The sequence below is a fragment of the Arachis stenosperma genome, chromosome 5 (assembly GCF_014773155.1).
Source record: "Arachis stenosperma cultivar V10309 chromosome 5, arast.V10309.gnm1.PFL2, whole genome shotgun sequence".
Classification (NCBI taxonomy): Eukaryota; Viridiplantae; Streptophyta; class Magnoliopsida; order Fabales; family Fabaceae; genus Arachis; species Arachis stenosperma.
In genome coordinates, this window is record NC_080381.1 from 9751188 (window position 1) to 9769556 (window position 18369).

At 31.9% G+C, this 18369-nt stretch overlaps 1 protein-coding gene and 1 pseudogene across 1 annotated transcript; both read right to left on the minus strand.

Annotated features, from left to right (window-relative positions):
- Positions 1-4879: 4879 nt before the first annotated feature.
- Positions 4880-14231, minus strand: LOC130980384 (uncharacterized; annotated as a pseudogene).
- A 1067-nt stretch (positions 14232-15298) lies between these two features.
- On the minus strand, positions 15299-17727 carry LOC130982729 (transcription factor HHO5-like). The gene is made up of 5 exons (XM_057906803.1): positions 17465-17727; positions 17230-17366; positions 16626-16950; positions 16205-16281; positions 15299-16089 (listed from the first exon to the last, which is right to left on the minus strand). The coding sequence occupies exons 1-5, from the start codon at positions 17661-17663 to the stop codon at positions 15784-15786; spliced, it is 1044 nt and encodes a 347-aa protein (XP_057762786.1). The 5' UTR covers positions 17664-17727; the 3' UTR covers positions 15299-15783.
- Positions 17728-18369: the final 642 nt, after the last annotated feature.

Sequence of the window (18369 nt, forward strand, 5' to 3'; positions counted from 1 at the left end):
TTCTTGGCCCCTCATTGCAAGTGAAAATCACTTTAATTGCTGAATTTGAAAATTATTTGTTAAGTACGTACGTTGTAACTTGTAAGATATGATTCATCTCAACTTTTAAATACATTTGGAAAATATTTGGAAGCTATAATTTGAACATAAGAAGCTATAATTTACTTTTTTTTTTTAAATATATTTTGATCTGTCATTTGTATCTCGATTTTTATTGTGTATTATGAATTATAACTTGACTTTATTTGTCTTCATTCCAAGTTTGTAAGGTAGCATTTGTTCTGATGTATTAAGATAGAGATTGAGAAACTGAGATTCAGTATCATATTTGTTGGTTTAGAGATTGGTACTAAAATTTTAGTCTTTGTCTCCAAAATTTCAGTATTTCACTGCCTCCAAAAAGTAAAGACACAGGGGACTAAAAATTTTAAGGACAGAGACTGAAACTTAAATAACATTTTATACCTAAAATATCCCATTTCAATTAATTAATTCCAACTTTACACTTTGCACAAATTAAATTAGAACTTCATTCTTATTTCAGTCACAGTTTCCCACTTTACACTAAACACAATACTAAGACTTATTTCAGTCTCTGTTTCTCCGTTTCAGTCTCTTAATCCCTGTCTCTTTTCCAAACGCTATCTAATAGACGATCTTAATAATCATTATTCCGAATTAATGTCCAACGGTCATAACATCAACTCTATTTATCAACTCTATGTCTATAAAGACACCAATTTCTATATCTCAAGAAGGACCATATGATAAGTTGTATTTCATGTCTAATATTTTATATTCATAAAATTATTATACCTCTTAAATACATACTAACTTGAGCGTCAACAGGGACGGACCCATTAGTTAAGAAGAGGGGGCACTTGCCCCCACAGTGTTTTTAATTTTTTTAAAAAAATATATAGTTATATATAATATGCCCCACTTTAAATTTTAAATGACCCCACTATAAATAAATTAAACTCAATTAGCTAAAGTTCCAAATTCACTTTTTTTATTTCTCTATCATTTTGATTATTATTTAACTTAATCAAATTTAATTCTTGTGTCGTCACTCCTTTATTCCCTTAAACCCTCTTTGTATTTTTATATTTTTAACTTTTTTTCTATTCCTTATCTAGTGGTCATCTTCTCTTTATCAAAAAATAAATTTTAAATTTTTTATGTTTTTTATATAGTTTTCCATGACCTATGTATCTTTTAATTCCAGTATTTCTCTTTTTGATATTTTCAATTGTAAATTTTAATTCAAACAATTGTAGTTTAGGTATTAATCTAATATTTTATTTTCTTCGTGACTTTATATATTTTATTTTATTTTCGATTTATTCATTTTTATTACTTATTTTTTATCTTTTGTTTTATTATATGTACCTATGTTGCGTATAAAATTTTAAAATAAATTGATTAATTTACTAATTTAGAATATATTTTTTATTTTTAGAAATAGTAATAAAAAAATATTTTAATTACAATACATAATTAAACAGATGTATAAAATTTTTCATCTAACATTATATCAAAATTAAATTAAAAAATATATAACAAATTTAATTATTTTAAAAAGAAAGAAAGAAAAAATAGTGAATTATGTTTCTATTATTTTATATAAACATACTTTTTGTATACAGATTTAATTTTTTTAGTATTTATATATAATTCTAGTTTCAAATTATAAATATTAGTGTATCATTAGGTGCTAATATACCAATTAATTCAGTCTTTTATTATTAAATGTGTATACAAAATTAGTTAGGATTATAAGGTATTTATAATTTAATTAAAATATTTTAAGTTAAAGTTTTAGAAATAAAAATTATTTTTTTATAAATTATATATAATGAATAGTATTTTAAGAATGAAAGTGTTCACTAACTCATTAATTTTTATATCTCTATATAATTAATAATATTTAACAAAATTTATTTTAGTATATATATTTTTGCCCCCACTTTTAAAATTTTCTAGGTCCGTCACTGAGCGTCGAAGTGCCTTTTACAAGGTTCCCACCATTCGTGATCTTCTTGCCATAGTATACATCCTTTGGAGACAAAGAGACAAGTTCAATTTCCTCTAAGGCGAGATATACCTCGGAAATTCAACCTCTACAAGAACAATTGGGACGAGTAAAATAATTCCTACTCCCCTCAGGTTCATAAAACTTGAATTACATTCAAATTTTTGAACCAATTTCAATAATCTTGTTTAAGATTTTATTTAATACCTTTTATCAAATTTTAATCTATCGTAATTTTTTATAAAGTATATACTTTATACATTCGAATTACTTCACTTTTACATATCATATTCACATGTCATAATGATCAATGAATTAATCCGAGAACAAATTCGACTTTTAACTGATCCGAGAATAAACTTAGCTTTTAACCAATGCGAAAATTCGGCTTATCAATCCGGAAAAAAAAAACTTGGCTTTTAATCAATTCAAGAACAAATTCGACTTTTAACCAATCCGAAAACAAATTCTTTTCAATCAATCTAAGAAAAAAAGAAACTCGGTTTTTAATCAATCTGAGTACAAACTCGCCTATCAATTTTACTAATTTTTTCAAAGTTCTCTACTTACACAACTAAAATTATATATTTTATTCACACATACTTTTACATTTATATTTTGTGTAACTAATATTTACTAATTTATTAGTTATATTCAAACCTCAATATATATTCTATACTTTGAATCATTCTTACAATTAATATATCCTCTCTCTCTCTCTCTCTCTATATATATATATATATTCTTATCTATATTTATGCAAGACAATACTCATCGTTTCCTATTTCTATTACTAAAAATCATTGATTTTTGTGTTTTTATTTTGAAAAAAAAAATGAGAAAGACACATCCTATATTAGGATACGAAGTCATTCATTTACAACAATGACATATAAAAATCATGTTAATTGAATTTTTATTTCATCATGTATTATATTTTTATTACTTGATAATTTCATTTATATAGTTAAATGACAGTAATAATGAGTTCAAATCTTAAAATTGGATTCCATAAAAAATCAATTGTATATCAATTGTATATAACTATTATATAATTCGCTTTATGTTATTAAATTTTATGTTATTGATTGTTTAATGTAAAAAGTTAAGCAAAAAATAGTTACAAACATGCAAATTTACTATTTTTGCACAAATAATATACCTCGTAGCTAAACAAGATTTATTATATTATTAAATGACTAATTATTTTATCGCTTTATTAACAAGTTAATGCAGATTTTACGAAACAAAGTTATAATATTAACAAATAAAATTAAGTAATTCACATTTGGTATGTATGACATTCATATGTCGTCTTCTTCTCTACAATGATGAACTTTCAAGATATATTTTTCTACTTTAAACTCCTGTACTTTTACAATATATATTATTCAATATATGTTACGATTTTATACATATTTATTTTCTCAATTTATCGTATTCATGTCATACGACCTTCAATATAAATTGTAAATATTTAATAACTAATTGCTTTGAGCGAGAAATTCATCAATAAGTTGTTGTGGGTCGGAAAAATTCTCAAGACAATTAATTATTATATCCTCGAATCATACAATCGTCTGTCAATGGATATATATTTCTGAACTTTTCAGTTCACATACAATCAAATGCTATACGCATGTCATGAAAAATTGTTCTCAAGCAGAAAATTATCCCTCACACAACTATGTTGATTGAATGACTCTTACCACTCAATTATTTTTGTAATAAGTGCCGACATAATAATCCGACTAAGTTTGGGGGCTCACCATATCATTATTCACTTATCTTTTAACCGAATTATAACTCATTTTATTTTTTAAGCTTAGCCTGGATCATATGATCGGCAGACAAAGCTTGGAGGCTGTGATCTGTCACCTTATAGCTCGATTTTTATTGTGCATTATGAGTCATAACTCGACTTTATTTGCCTTCATTCTAAGTTTGTAACGCACGATTTTAATAACCATTATTCTAACTTAATAACCAACTGTCATAATATCAACTCTATTCATCAACCCTATGCCTATAAAGGCACCAATTTTTATATTTCAAGAAGGACCGCATGATAAGTTGTATTTTATGTCTAACATTCTATATTCATAAAATTATTATATACCTCTTAAATATATACTGACTTGAGTGTCAGAGTGCCTTTTACAGGTACCCACCCTCCTTGTTCTTTTTATCGAAGTATATATCTTTTAGAGACGAAGAAACAAGTTCAATTTCCTCTAAGGCGAGATATATATACCTCGAAAGCTTAACCTCTACAAGAACATATATATTTGTTTCTTTATTTTGTATTTCTTAATTATTGGTGAAATTAATAGATAATTTTATATATGATAAATATATAATTATAGAGGTTAAGTTAAATAAAATAACTTTGTGTTATTATCTCCCTAGTATCACTAGTATATTTTTGTCAAGTGTTGTCGTATTTTCCCTGGTCTATTACATTAAGTGACATGATGACAATTTACATAAATTGCGAGCTGAGTAGTATGAATTATGAAAGAGCAAATTCAAAAGTACTACTACTGCCACTACTATTACTACACATATATTAAAAGACAACACAAATGAAGTGCAATATAATCGGTGTTAAACTATTTTGCAACGGTGTGTCATAGCAAGATCTACCTTGATAGAGGGATAGTGGGATACATGTGAGTAAAACCCCCAAGACACAAATAAAAACTATGTACGTTGGGAAATTGATCGCCGAAAGGCACAGTTCTAATCATTACTATCCAATGCAATGACCTTACAAAGTTATAAACGTTTCCTCACATGGTTTCTCTAAAAGAACAACGTATATGTTCTAATCCGAATCGGAAGTCAACTTAGGGAAGCAACAGAAGAGGAAAACAGATAATGAAATAGGAAGTCAACATCACAATCATGTTCACAATAAGTCTTACTCATTGATGAAGTTGAGCTGAGATGCAGAGAATATACTGAAAATCGATTATGCTTACTTCATCCAGTTTAAGTTGGACAGTATTGTTTTGGAAGACACAGACAAGAGAGGGGCAAAAAGAACAGAACAGAGAGGAAGAGAATGAAGTAACCTTCATAGACAATACCTGATGCATGAGTTCCATGAACTGTCATGCATTCAACTGCCTGCGTGTCTTCAACATCCTCTGCTATTTGAGGGGTCAATGGAGGCAAATTTTCCAACAAAGATAGTTCATTCTGCTCCCCTGAATTACAGGAATAACACCAATGAAATAAAGTTCTATCAAGATTGAATAAAAAGTAGTTCACTTCACATGTACCAGATAAAGTAGGCGCTGGTATGGCAACATCCAGAACTGACACCAGATTCTGCCTTTCTTGTCCCGATAACATTTGTATGACTCCATGAAGATCAACAGAACCAGAGACAGAAGATGCAGGTGTAATAGGTGATAAGGGATTTTACAATCTCGTATAACTACCAGCAAGTAATAAACTCACGATGAGTGAGTGTCGATCCCACGAAAATTAAAAAATTAATACTGCACTGTTATATTGCATGCATGACATGTTAATATATATATATATATATATATATCATTCTAACCCTGCATTGTTACATTGCATGCATGCTCCAATACCAAATTTGTTTCTTGCTTGAACCCAAAAGGCAAAATTCTTTCACCAAACCATTTTTCATGAAATGCAATGCTCAAGCATTCAAACATCAACTTATTTTTTTTATTGCATGGTTGAGGAACACCTCAACTTAGCCCCTCCTATGGTTAAAAATCTTGGTTTCTAAATACTTATTTTCTTTATGCATGCATCCTTTAACAGTAAAAACAGAAGATTAATAAAAACTAAGAATTAACAACAAAATCAAAGAATATTATGGTTGGATTGTCTCTCAATAAACGTTTTTTTAATATCACTAACTTGACGGTTGATCTTTATTATGGTGGATAATGATTACAGTGCCTCAATTTCTTCTTTCTCACTGTGAACTTCCTTCTAGTGTCTTCTTTAATGATCTCAACATGCTCAAGAAAAAGAATCTTGTTGACTGTGTAATATCTAGAAAAATGCGAAGAAGACTCTCTTGGTTGGTAAACTAGCATCACCTTATCTCCTAGTGAAAAATCTTCAGTAAAGATCTTTTTATTTTTTCACCCTCTAGATACTTTGTTTAGAGTCTTTTATTTCCATTTTGGTGGTGGTGGTTCACACTCAGTGCCAATCTTAGGCTCAATGTCAGGAGAAATCTTGTTGGTTGTCACAAATGAAGGTTTTGGTTGTAAATTCTTTTTGACTCCAAGGATCCCTATTTGTTGTTTCAGTTCTACTTCTTTGCTCTCTTTCAAGCATGGGAGTGGTAGCTTTTGAAGTGATTCATTAGGTGTCTCCTTTAAGTTTGAATTCCTGGAGTCAATCTTCATACAATTCTCCTCATGATTGGACTCATGCATAGTTTTGAAAACATAGAACACCAAGTGTTCATCAAGCACTCTTATTATCAATTCTCTCTTTCAGTAGCCAAAAAGGGCCTTCCCAAAATAGTGGTGAGTGTTATAGTCTTCTTCCATATCAAGGATAACAAAATCAGTTGGAAGGAAGAGTTTTTCTACTTTCACTAAAATATTTTTCACAACCCCATGTGCTTGCTTCATGGATCTGTCAGCCCAATTGAAGGATAATTTTTGTTAGTTTTAATTCATAGATTTAGAGCTTTTTCATTACAAAGAGAGACATTAAGTTGATACTTGCACCAATGTCGCATAATACTCTTTCAAAAATATTATGTTTTCAATGGTACAGAGAATTTGGAAGCTCCCTAAATCTTTCTTCTTCTTTGGCAAGTCCTTTTTTATTATGGCACTACACTCCTTAATCATGACCATAGTTTGTCCTCCTTTCAAGAATCTCTTCTTTGATAACAATTTCTTCATAAATTTGGCATACATTGACATTTGTTCAAGTGCTTCTATGAAAGAAATGTTGATATGGAGTGTCTTAAATATCTCTAAAAATTTGGAGTATTGCTTCTCTTTAATCTTCCTCTTGAATTTTTGAGGATATGAAATTTTTTATTTGTATGCTTCCACTGCTTCTTTTTTCATTGGGTGTGTTACTTTGTGTGGAAGCTTCTTGTTCTTGTTTTTGCTCCTCAATTCCTCTTTTAAAGCTTTTTCATTGTGCACTTCATGATAAGTGGCTTCTTTCTCCACCACTCTTCCACTTCTCAACATGATTGCCTTGCATTCCTCCCTTAGATTATCCTCAGTATCACTTGAAAAAATGTTGGTGGGTTTTTCTAATTGTTGAGCAATTTGGCCAATTTGTATTTCTAATTTTTTGAGTGAAGTATCTTGATTTTGAAAATTAGACTTTGTTTCTTCCATAAATTTTTCTAGGATAAGTTCAAGATTAGAGAGTCTTTAGGAATCTTGAGAAGGTTGTGTGGGTTGTGGTTGTGGTTGGTAAGAATTGTTTGAAGAATTGAAAGGGGATATTTTGTGGATTTTAAAAGTGGTTTTGAGTGTTTGGTTAGAAGTTAGAATTGTTTGTATGGTTGAAATTGTGGCTTCTTTGGTCTTGATTTTGTTGGTTTTCTTACTCAAAATTAGGATGGTTCTTCCATCCAAGATTATATGTTTTGGAGTATGGATATTTTGTTGTGTCTTAGAGGAGTTTCCCATAAAATTGACTTGCTCTACTTGTGATTGATTAGTATTGAATGAGTCAAAAATTTTTACCAAATTGATTCTCTCCATTCATGTCATACAATGAGTTTTGCGTGTTGATGGCAGAGACTTGCATTCCTCTCATTTGCTTAGTGAGTCTGGAGAGTTGTTGAGACATTATTTTATTTTGATCAAGAGTTTCTAATTTCATCACTCCTCTTTTTGTGTTCATATTCCTCTCTGAAGAGTAGAGGTATTGATTATTTGCAACAATGTCAATGAGTTCCATAGCTTCACTAGGAGTCTTCATGTGTAATGATCTCCCTGATGAATTATCCAATGAATTTCTTGAGATTTGAGTAATTCCACCTTAGAAGATTTGTAGTTGGATCCAATCCGCAAACATATTTGGTGGACATCTACTCAACATCTCTTTGTATCTTTTCCAAGTCTCATATAAAGATTCTCTTTCAAGTTGCCTAAAAATTTGCACATCTGTTCTCAATTTTATCAATATTTGAAGTGGAAAGAACTTAGTTAAAAATTTGCTAACTAAGTTTTTCAATGTGACAATGCTTTCTTTTGGGTGTGACTCCAACTATTGTGCGGCTCTATCTCTGAGAGAGAATAGGAATAAGAGGAGTCTATATGCTTCAATTGACACTCCATTTGCTTTCACCATATCACAAATTCGGATGAAGTTTAAAATGTGTTGGTTTGGGTCCTCCTGGAGACTTCCTCCAAATTGACAATTTTGTTGAACAAGAGTGATCAATGGAAGTTTTAAGTTTAAAATTATTGGCATTGACATTTGGGGTTAAAATACTACACCCACAATTTCCCGGATCAGGAGTAGTATATGATCCTAATGTCTTCCTAGCATGTGAAGCACCATTAAGTTCATTGTTGTTGTGAGGTTCTGCAAGAATTGTGTCTGAGGGTCCCCCACCTTCTTCTAGCACTTTTTTGTTTCTTGCCTCTTTTCTTATCCTCCAGAGAGTTCTTTCAAATTCGAAATCAAAGAGGAGAGGTTCCTCTTCTTGATTTTCTCGCATGTACACAAAGAAAATAACAAAAGAAAAGAAATTTTAAAAAAAAATTTCAAGTTAGGCAATAACACAAACAATTAAAGGACTAAAGAAACGAAAAAGTAAAAGCAAATAAATGACTAAAACAAGAAAGGAAATGTGCCTAATCTGGATAATCAATCAACCAGTAGTTTATTAATTACCGTTAATCCCCAACAATAGCGCCAAAAACTTGATACAAAATTTTACAATTTTGCATAACTACCGAAAAGTGCACCGAGTTGTACCAAGTAATAAACTCATGGTGAGTGAGTGTCGATCCCACGAGAATTAAGGAATTAATCAAAACAATAATTGATTGTGTATTCTAGTCAAGCAATTCACAGTATGATGATGAACAATTGATAATAGAAATGTGAAATGTAAATGACTTAAGCAATAAGTAAATGAAAGTAAAAAATGACTTGAAAATAAAGAGTATAAATGTAAATTGTTAAAAATTTAAATTGCTAAAATGTAAATACTGAAAAAGTAAATTGCAAGAATGTAAAGAAAGCAATGTAAATGAGCATTAATTGAAAGCAATTAATAAAGAAAGGGAATAAAAGAATAAGAGAAGATCATTGGGGTGCAAATATATTGAATTCTCTTGATCAAATAGGTTTTCATCTCCACTTCAATCATGTAATCATTGATCTCTTGACAAATCATAAGTGATTAAATTCTAATGTGTTGATAATTCAATCTTTTTTAACTTGATCAATTGTCACGTCTTGATCTAATTGCTTATGAGAAGAGATGAAGATTGGTCTCTGATTTAGAGTCGCACAATTTCATGAATCAAGTTATGGGTTGATTACATGTCACATATCAATTCCAAACCCAAATTCACAAGAGTTGGGAGAAAGATCTTCAAGCTCAATTCTATAATCCCTCTTTCAAGTTTTTAGAGAATTTAAGTGGGATTCAAACTCTCTCTCAATAGATTTGAATCCTTAGAATGAAGAACAAAAATTCATTCTAAAGAAGCAAATAAAAGATAAATTTAAGATGAAGAGTAAATCAAAATTGATCCATTAAATTCAATAAACCTCTTTTTCCAATGAAAAAGGAAATTAACCACTCATGGCTTACAAAATGTCAAAGGTAACAATAGGAGAAGAATGGAGGAAGAGATCTGAGAGTGAGATCCCCCAAAATGTGCCCTTCTTCCTCAATTTATAATCTATCTAAATTACAAATTCAAATGAAATTCAAATTACATTAAATTCAAGATTAAATTGAATTTGTCTTTTGGGCTTGATTCATTTGAAAGTTTGGAGAGTGGAGTAACGAATGAGAAAATTGAAGTTGAGGTTTAATGACATTTGCTTTTCAAAGACTACCCAAATTGGCCTCTATTTACTTGCTGTGGCACGCCAAGTAAGGGACGTGGAACGCTTGCAACATTGCTCCAATTTCATGGCCCAAATGATGCTTCTGTTTTGCTTCAGCGTAGGATGTCACAAAACTGGCATAAGACATGAAACGGGGGGTCATGTGTACGCATGACATTGCTGAAATCGCCACTTGTGCGTACACACAAATGCCGTTGGACGCCAGGATCACCACGCTGGACGGCAAAGCTTTTAGGTTTAACTTTTGAATTTGAAAAATTGTATTCTAAGCTTTTAAAGCGTGTCCTTTCTTCCAAAGCGTGTCTTTGGCTTCCTCTTTTATTCTTTTGATTTTTGTTTCATTTTCTATACTTATCAAAGTATAAAACAACTTCAAAAAGCATGATCAAAACACTAAAAATCTTAATTAAAGCAAGGATAGTCTCTATCTTAAATTTAAGAAAAGAAATGTTAATAACATAGATTAAAAGCATGAAATTTTTAATAAAAGCACTAAATCACTACCACTATTTAAAAAAATAATAATTAAAAACTACTAAAAATGCGCATGCAGGCCAACTGGCTCCATTCTAAAAGAAAGATTAATGGAGTGTAGTGCAGCAGCATAAATTGCACTTGAATGGTAATGTTTCTCATCTTCAATGTGGAGGAATTTAGAAACTTTACCTGTGAAATTATATAAAAAAAAGGTTCAGAAGAAGTGAATAACAGTACTAGCCATGTTTCTGCAAGCCAACACCAACACTATCAGTGAGGCAAATTGTATCAACACTAAAAGCATAATTTAGATAAAATTCAGGACTGTAGAAACATCTAACCAGCTAATCAGAATGTTAAACATCAGCTCTTTCTGCCAATTACCAAAGAAGCGTGTTGACTAATGAGTTGTCAAACGTGATAAATTCACTAAAGAGAATATTACTTTTACTCAAAGAGGACAGACCTAGAGGCACAATAAGTTTAGAGTAGGATAACAGTCTTGAAAATGATACAGCATCGTGAAGATCCTCCAAGTAAGGGGGGTAAGGGGAGAAGCCCACCCTGCCAAAAGGCCGCCCCGTCCCGGCTAATGAGACAGTCCTGAAATCTCATCCCGGCCCGCCTAATAACGGGTTGACGGACCAAACCCGCCAAATCTCTTTTTTTACTATTAAGTATTAAATAATATATATAATTTCACAATCATTTTAATAAATTTATAATTTCTAAAGACAAAAAAATTATAATTTCTAAATTCACAAACATTAAAGTCTTTATAATTATAAATATGTAATAAACGTAATCATAAACCAAGTTTTTTGAAACAAAATAATAAAACCAACATTGTCCAAAGTAAAATAAATATTGTCCAAAACATATAATTAAACATCTACAAGTTTAGAACATAATCAATTAAGCGTAAACATAATCCAAAATACTAAATTAGAACATCTTCAAAAAACTCTAAGCCCAGTGGGGAAGCCCGCCGCGTCCCGCCAAAACTCACGGTTTAAGTGGGACGGGTTAGGCGGGCTTTTGATGTGTGGCGGTCTCAATTTTCCATCCAGTCCCGCCTTTTTTGACGGGTTATACGGGTCGACTCAGCAGGTTTAGGACCGTTTGCCACCCCTACCTCCAAGACTGTAGGCTTCTTGCTCTGAAGACTTGTGCATGCACGATGGCCTTGGACAGCATACAGCAAAACAGGAGTATTTGTATATTTATCTACAATATTCTCTAAAAACTCTTCAGCCACAGCAGAGAATCCTCTAGAGTCGTCAACAACAAATTGAAAGCCCTGCCAAAAATTTGAACTTGTTTAAGACAAATCAAACCAAAATGATTGTTCCCCCAAGACCTAATAGATGAAGATTATGGTTAGATCAAAATTCAAACACTATGCTTCGAGTCATCATACCAATAATAACCATTGATTGAAAAATCCCAAACCAAAATTTACATAGAGGAACACGAAAAGTGGGATAACCAAAAACTATTGCACTAATATTTTCTACATAGCCATTACTATTTCTGGTAACAATTTCTGTTCAAGTTCCTGCAATATTGGGTAGAACAATAGGCCTTGAAATTAGTAGCTTTGTTCATTAAATATAATATTTTCCTAAATACATGCCATAAGAGAAAATGGGTCCATATATATGGAAAAGAAATCAAAGAAAATGAAAAGTGAATTGAATGGTAACATAGTAGATACCAAAAGATATTGCTTCACTAAAAGGGTTAAAGATATAAGAGGAACATCCCCTAAAACCAACAACTACAAGACACAAAAGCAGTGGTAGTATACCTGTATATGATCACACTCCAATAAAAAATCGTAGCCTATCACTAATTTCTTCCCCTTGCAAAGCCCAAGAAAAGGAATCGTTTCCAATTCCGTAATTGTTGAAGTCCTCAGTATCTATTCAAACTCCATTTAATTCATAGACACTCCGGAGGTGATAATGTACTTTTGAGTAATCTGTCCAAAACTCTGCACCATTTTCTAGACTTTCAACTACATCCTTATCCTGATACTCGTTTTGAGAACCATTGCTTGAACTACTAATGTCATTAGCCAGAATCAAATTTTCCTCCTCCTCATACAGTCTTTGTAGAAACAAATTTTTCTTATGAGATTCAGAGGCCTGGGTGGAAACCTTACCTGTCCTGCGCATTGGTCTATAGACGCTCAGCACATAAACAAAATTTAAACTAAAGATTTATGATAAATAATTAAATATAACTGATGAAGTAGGTTTCATGTCGAATAAAACAGGCAAGCAGCAAGTGAACAGAGCACCAAAAGGCTCAAGCTAGATATTTGTAGAAAATTTCCATTTTTTATTTTTATTCATCCTTATAAAATCTGAGTTTTCTCATACAGACATAGATGGAAAGGTCTCACCAGGTAACAACATCTGATGGAGAGGAGGTAATCTCCTTATATAATGTACCATGTGAGCTCAAAGATCCGAGTGAACCTGAAAAAGTCAACACAAAGTGTAAAAACATATGCAGTAGGAAATGGGGAAGGAATGACGTTTCATTTTTGCACCAGGAAGAACAATAAAAGCATAAAGAATTAATATTATGCTAAATATTTTTCACTAATAGATATCATCATGACAACGTCAAGTACCTCTCATGTTTATTGAAAGTAGGCGAGGAGTGAATGTAAGAATGCCCTGCAGATATTGGAGTAGCATAGTGTGAGTATTAGTTGAAACTCGAATGACTTTTATCCACATATTCATATCATCCCATTGCCATTTTCCTTTCCCACAGCTAAAATATGCCAACTAGACACTAATCTATTAGTTAATCATAACGCAACTGAATTAACTGATACTCATTTGTATTCGTGTCATGAGAATAGGTACATGTAGTGATCTCATTAAATCTTCTACCAACACAATTTTGATCAGACAAAATTTTCTTAAAAGAATGCTACAATGCTAGCAAAATGTTTGAGACAAATAGCTCTAACAAGAAAATGAAAGGAGTAGACACAGATAAATGAATGGCACCTTTTTTTTTTTGTGGTGGTGGTGTTTTGGTGGGGGTATTAAAATGCTCACTGAAAATTTTAGACATGCCATGATCTTCATAAAAGTAACAAAAATGTTGTATTGCTCACAACAAGCAAAAGTAGTAATAACAACTCCATTGACTACAAATTGAAAAGGAAGAGACAATAAGTTTGATCGCATAGCATAATCAAACGAAGTATTTTACTGACTACATGTTGAACCGAAGCTTCCGAATGAATCGTCGTAGCTGAAAGATTCTCACTTAACAAAATTTCACTCTTTTCAATAATAAACAGCAATAAATGCAAAAACACACTCGCTTAACTAAAAAGGCATTAAAAATCATAAATCAACATGAAAGTATATTAAATAGAAAATGATATTAGCATAGGGAAGGGATCGAGTAGGAAGTGAAACCTGAAAGTTCCAAAAGTGAGAGCCAACGTAATTGGGCAAAATCGCCGACTTGGATAGTTACAAGTTCTTTCATATTTACTTCCTACGCAGCCAATTATGCAATGGCGGTGGTGGAGGACGGTGCGGCGGGACAGGTTAGAAATGGTAGAGGGTGGGGGTGTCAGACCAAGGGTGGCCTTTTACTTTTTTTTTGACCGGGTTTTTTGGGACGGGTTCGGGTCGGATACTGCGAAATTTTTTCTTTTCTTCTTTACTGTCTTCGGACATTGTAGGGTGGTGACGTGGTGTGCTTTTTTTTTTTATCAATAAATTGGACAATCCTAATTCTAGGTACGCAATAAATATATTTTGGTATGGTAATGGGGCCTAAGCCCAAGAGGACAAAAATTTTTAGGTACCCAATAAATTAGACAACACGTGGTGTGACTTTTTTTTGGACGGGGACCCGGGCCAACAGACCAGCCCAAGTCCAGAACAGAGATTCATGCCCCCTCAAACCGACCCGTTATACCCGACCCGACATGTTATCCCTTCCTGTATCCCACGTGGTGTGGCTTAAGCTTAAGGTTTAGGGTTGTTGGGTTTGAGTAGTGTGGGTTTGCTTTTTCGGGCTGTGATCAGTCATAAGGCCGCCAACAACAACAACAACAATAATAATAATAATAATAATAAATAGAGAAAACAAAAGCAGCATTGTATTATTCTCTTTCTTAAATTAACAGTCCCTCTTAATTACTTGCTAGAGACAAAATAAATAAAATAAATTACTAGCCAAAACAATCACTAAGTTTTATTAAATATATTAATAAATTGAGAGAGAAATAGAAAAAATATATTTTATTAAATACAACGCATCTTTTTCTTTTACAAGTATAATCTCTGTTAATATTTTATTTTCAATAAATACTTAAAATATGATAGGTATAAATTAATTAATGAGTTATTGAAATCTGAATACAATAATTAATTTTACCTAAATTGATATTTAAAAAAAAAACAAAAGAATTTAGCTAAAATATAGATTAAAATTACCAATTAATTTTTTTATAAAAAAATTTAAATTTTTAATATATTTTTATTAATAATAATCTTAATATATACGCTTAAAACATATGTTAACTACAAAAAATAAGAGACACTTTTGAAAAAATAAAGTAGAATCAATTGTTTCCTAAATTAGCTAAAGCTTGCAGAAGAAATGACCATAATTAAACAAGAAATTTGAAAAGTGTGCAGTGACCTTGATTGGTAGAGAAAACAATGGCATTATATATGTTACGAGAATCGATGCTTAGAAGAAAATAACAAGCAACATGGATTATGTCTGTATAAGAGGCCATTCTTGAGTCTTGACAAATGACAAGTGATATATATGCTGCCGCAAAAATTCTGACACTCTTGTGGCCTGGCAATAATATCCACCAAAATGCTGAGCCAATTTTCCCTATCAATATTCCAATGCAGGGATATGGTTGCAACTCACAACTTACAACACCAGTATATAATTTTCTATGTCCCCTCAATACCCTCAATCATAACAAAATGGATTTGACAAAAATTCAACACCGCAGACCAAAACACAATTAAAATTAAAAAAAAAAAAAAAGCCTAAAAGATCTGCAAAATCTCATGCTCCCTTGTATAATAATTCTATATGTTAGACTATTATTCTTTTCTTAGTCAAATCCGGGGGGTCTCAACTTATGTATTATTATGACTATATTATATTTGTCTGCAAAATTTTTAGCGGCTGTGATTATCAGATTCTGGCGGTTGGTGGTGAATAGCAGCTTTCCAATTGCGGCAATCTGAGTGCTCATCATCTGCATCCATGCTTGAGAGTCCCTTAACTGAACCTGCTAATAGTAGAGGACCCTGTGGTGAACCAGATTGTGATTGTGATGATGAATTTTTGTTCCCTTTTCCACATTGATCTTTCTTCTTCATTTCCCATAGATCATCCTCATCATCATCATCAATATTATTATTATTAGCATCATGCTCAGCTGAAGATGAAACTGGGAATTTTCTAACATGAAGTCTGTACTTCTGAATAAAATCAACCACAAATTTATAACATGAACAAAATAATGGGTCAGAAAATAGGATATATGAATAATGGCCAATTATAAAGTACAAATAAGATTAACAGTTTAACACTCACTTGTAAGTGACTTTTGACTTCATCGTTTGTTAGGCTTTCCACCTGCATCAGTTCCCTTATCTGCTTAGGAGTGGCCACTGCAACACAATATAATCATATAACAAAACCAATTAATTAGGCACATGCTACCCATAATTCTGTTCAAATTTCAAGTTGAATTAAGCAGATAAGATTCACTTTGGAAAACAACATACTCAGTCGTGAAAGTTTTAATCTGTTAAGTTAAATATCCCAAATTTCTAGGTTGCAATTTCAGTACTAGATTGGGGAAGTAAGATTCCCAAATTATAAATCATCAAGACATCTACTATTGCTGATGTTATGGATGTTACACTCCTAAAAAAGAGGACCCTATCTCACATTCTCACCCAATTTTCATTAATAACATACAACTATGCCTTAATGAATAATTTTGAACTACCTTGTGCTCCTCCAAGTTGTTGGAGAGCATTGACGAAACGCCGGTGAAGCTCCGGTGACCAGCATCGCCTTTGTTTCCTAGGATTCTGAGATTGTTGGGCTTGAATCTCAACACGATTCATGAACAGAGAAGAAGAATTACTCTTGGAACTGCTACTTTTCAGTTCAGGTGCTGGAGTAGTGGTCATCAAACTAAAGCTAGGAACTTTCGAAACCTCCTTTGAGTTCCCATTCAACAATGCAACTCCTCCTCCTCCTCCACTTCTGTTCTTGTTCTCCCTTCTCTTGATTGGGTTCTCTGGCACAGAACAATCTTCTTCACACCTCTGCCATTACAAGGTACAAAGCGAAAACAAACAAACAAACAAACAAAACATAAATTTCATCTTATTTGGACAAGTGGTGAAAGAGGACCCTAAAATTCATCTCAAACATTCTTCTAGATACTAAATGGAATAAAAATTAAATTCAGTAAATGTCTTAGAATCTTGGAAAACAATTAATCCATCATTCATACAATCATTAAGAAGATGTTTAGGATGATAAATTAAGAAGATAAACATTTTCCTCTTTATCGAGTTGGAAAAAAAAAAAGAAATAGTTACCGATTTGGTTTGAGTGCTCCATAGCTGAAGTGAAGTCATCCAGTTGTTATTATTATGATGTGGTTCTTGAGTGGTGAGAGGTTGTGGATCTTGCATTCCCATACAGCGAAGCTTTTCCTCCTTCAATCTTGTTATAGCTGCATGTCACAAAGAAAAGAACTCTAAGAATCTATGAATTATGAAAAGTAAAGATGCAATTAAAAGGGGAAAAAAAAAAAGAAGAAAGAAGAGAGACCATCGGTGACGAGGAGCATGCAAAGGGGAAGCTCACGTTTGAAGGCGTGGATCTTAGTCATCTCATCCTCCAATCGGTTGAGGAAATCATCAAGCATGGCCAATTTGTCAGAGATTTGTGTGCTCCGAGAAACATCGCCCAAGAACATTGATATGGTCTTTGGGACAAAGGACAAACTCAAATCCAAGCTCAGCTCCATAATAATATTACTGTGCCTTCTTTTCTTTTTCTTTTCCTTTTTCTGTTACCAATAACCACTTCTTCACTTCTTCCACTAATAACGAAGAGGAGCATAGGCCATAGCCAAAGAGGATATAGATTCATTTATTTATTTATTTTTATTTATAATATAAAAAGATAACTTCAAATTCAGATTCACGACAAAAAGATTCCGTCACTCGGATTCGGGCCGTCGCGTAATGTGTCCCACTCACACACTTCTCTTAATAGTTACTAAAATGTTAAAAAGAGTAATATTAGCAGGCATTAGTTACATGCCTAATATTCAAATTTTGTACTCTTAATACATGTTTCACTCGCTTAATGAATATTGATATATTTTTTTTTATAATGAAATTAACCCTATAAAAATCCAAATAAAACTATTAAAAAAAACTTTCATCAAAATTTATTGTTACCCTAAAATTTGATTGCTCACCCATGTCCTTAAAACAACAATCCAAAAAGAAAGTCAACTCAGACGAATTCACCATGCTTGAAAAAAAAATTAGCATACCTATAATTTTAGGATATTTTATTTTGGATTTTTAAAGGGTTAAATATAACAACGTTAGGTGAAACAAAGATATACTAATTAATAGCACAAAATTTGAGTATTAGTGATATAACTTAAGACACTAATTAATAAAATCCATACAAAAATTATGGACACTCCACACACACTA

Excerpts from the sequence above, each read along its gene's own strand:
- LOC130982729 (XM_057906803.1), bottom strand. The coding sequence starts at position 17,663 with ATGGAGCTGAGCTTGGATTTGAGTTTGTCCTTTGTCCCAAAGACCATA. Across the intron at positions 16,951-17,229 it reads GGAGCACTCAAACCAAATCG|AGGTGTGAAGAAGATTGTTC; the intron begins GTAACTATTTCT and ends TTGTAATGGCAG. Across the intron at positions 16,090-16,204 it reads AAGTCAAAAGTCACTTACAA|AAGTACAGACTTCATGTTAG; the intron begins GTGAGTGTTAAA and ends GATTTTATTCAG.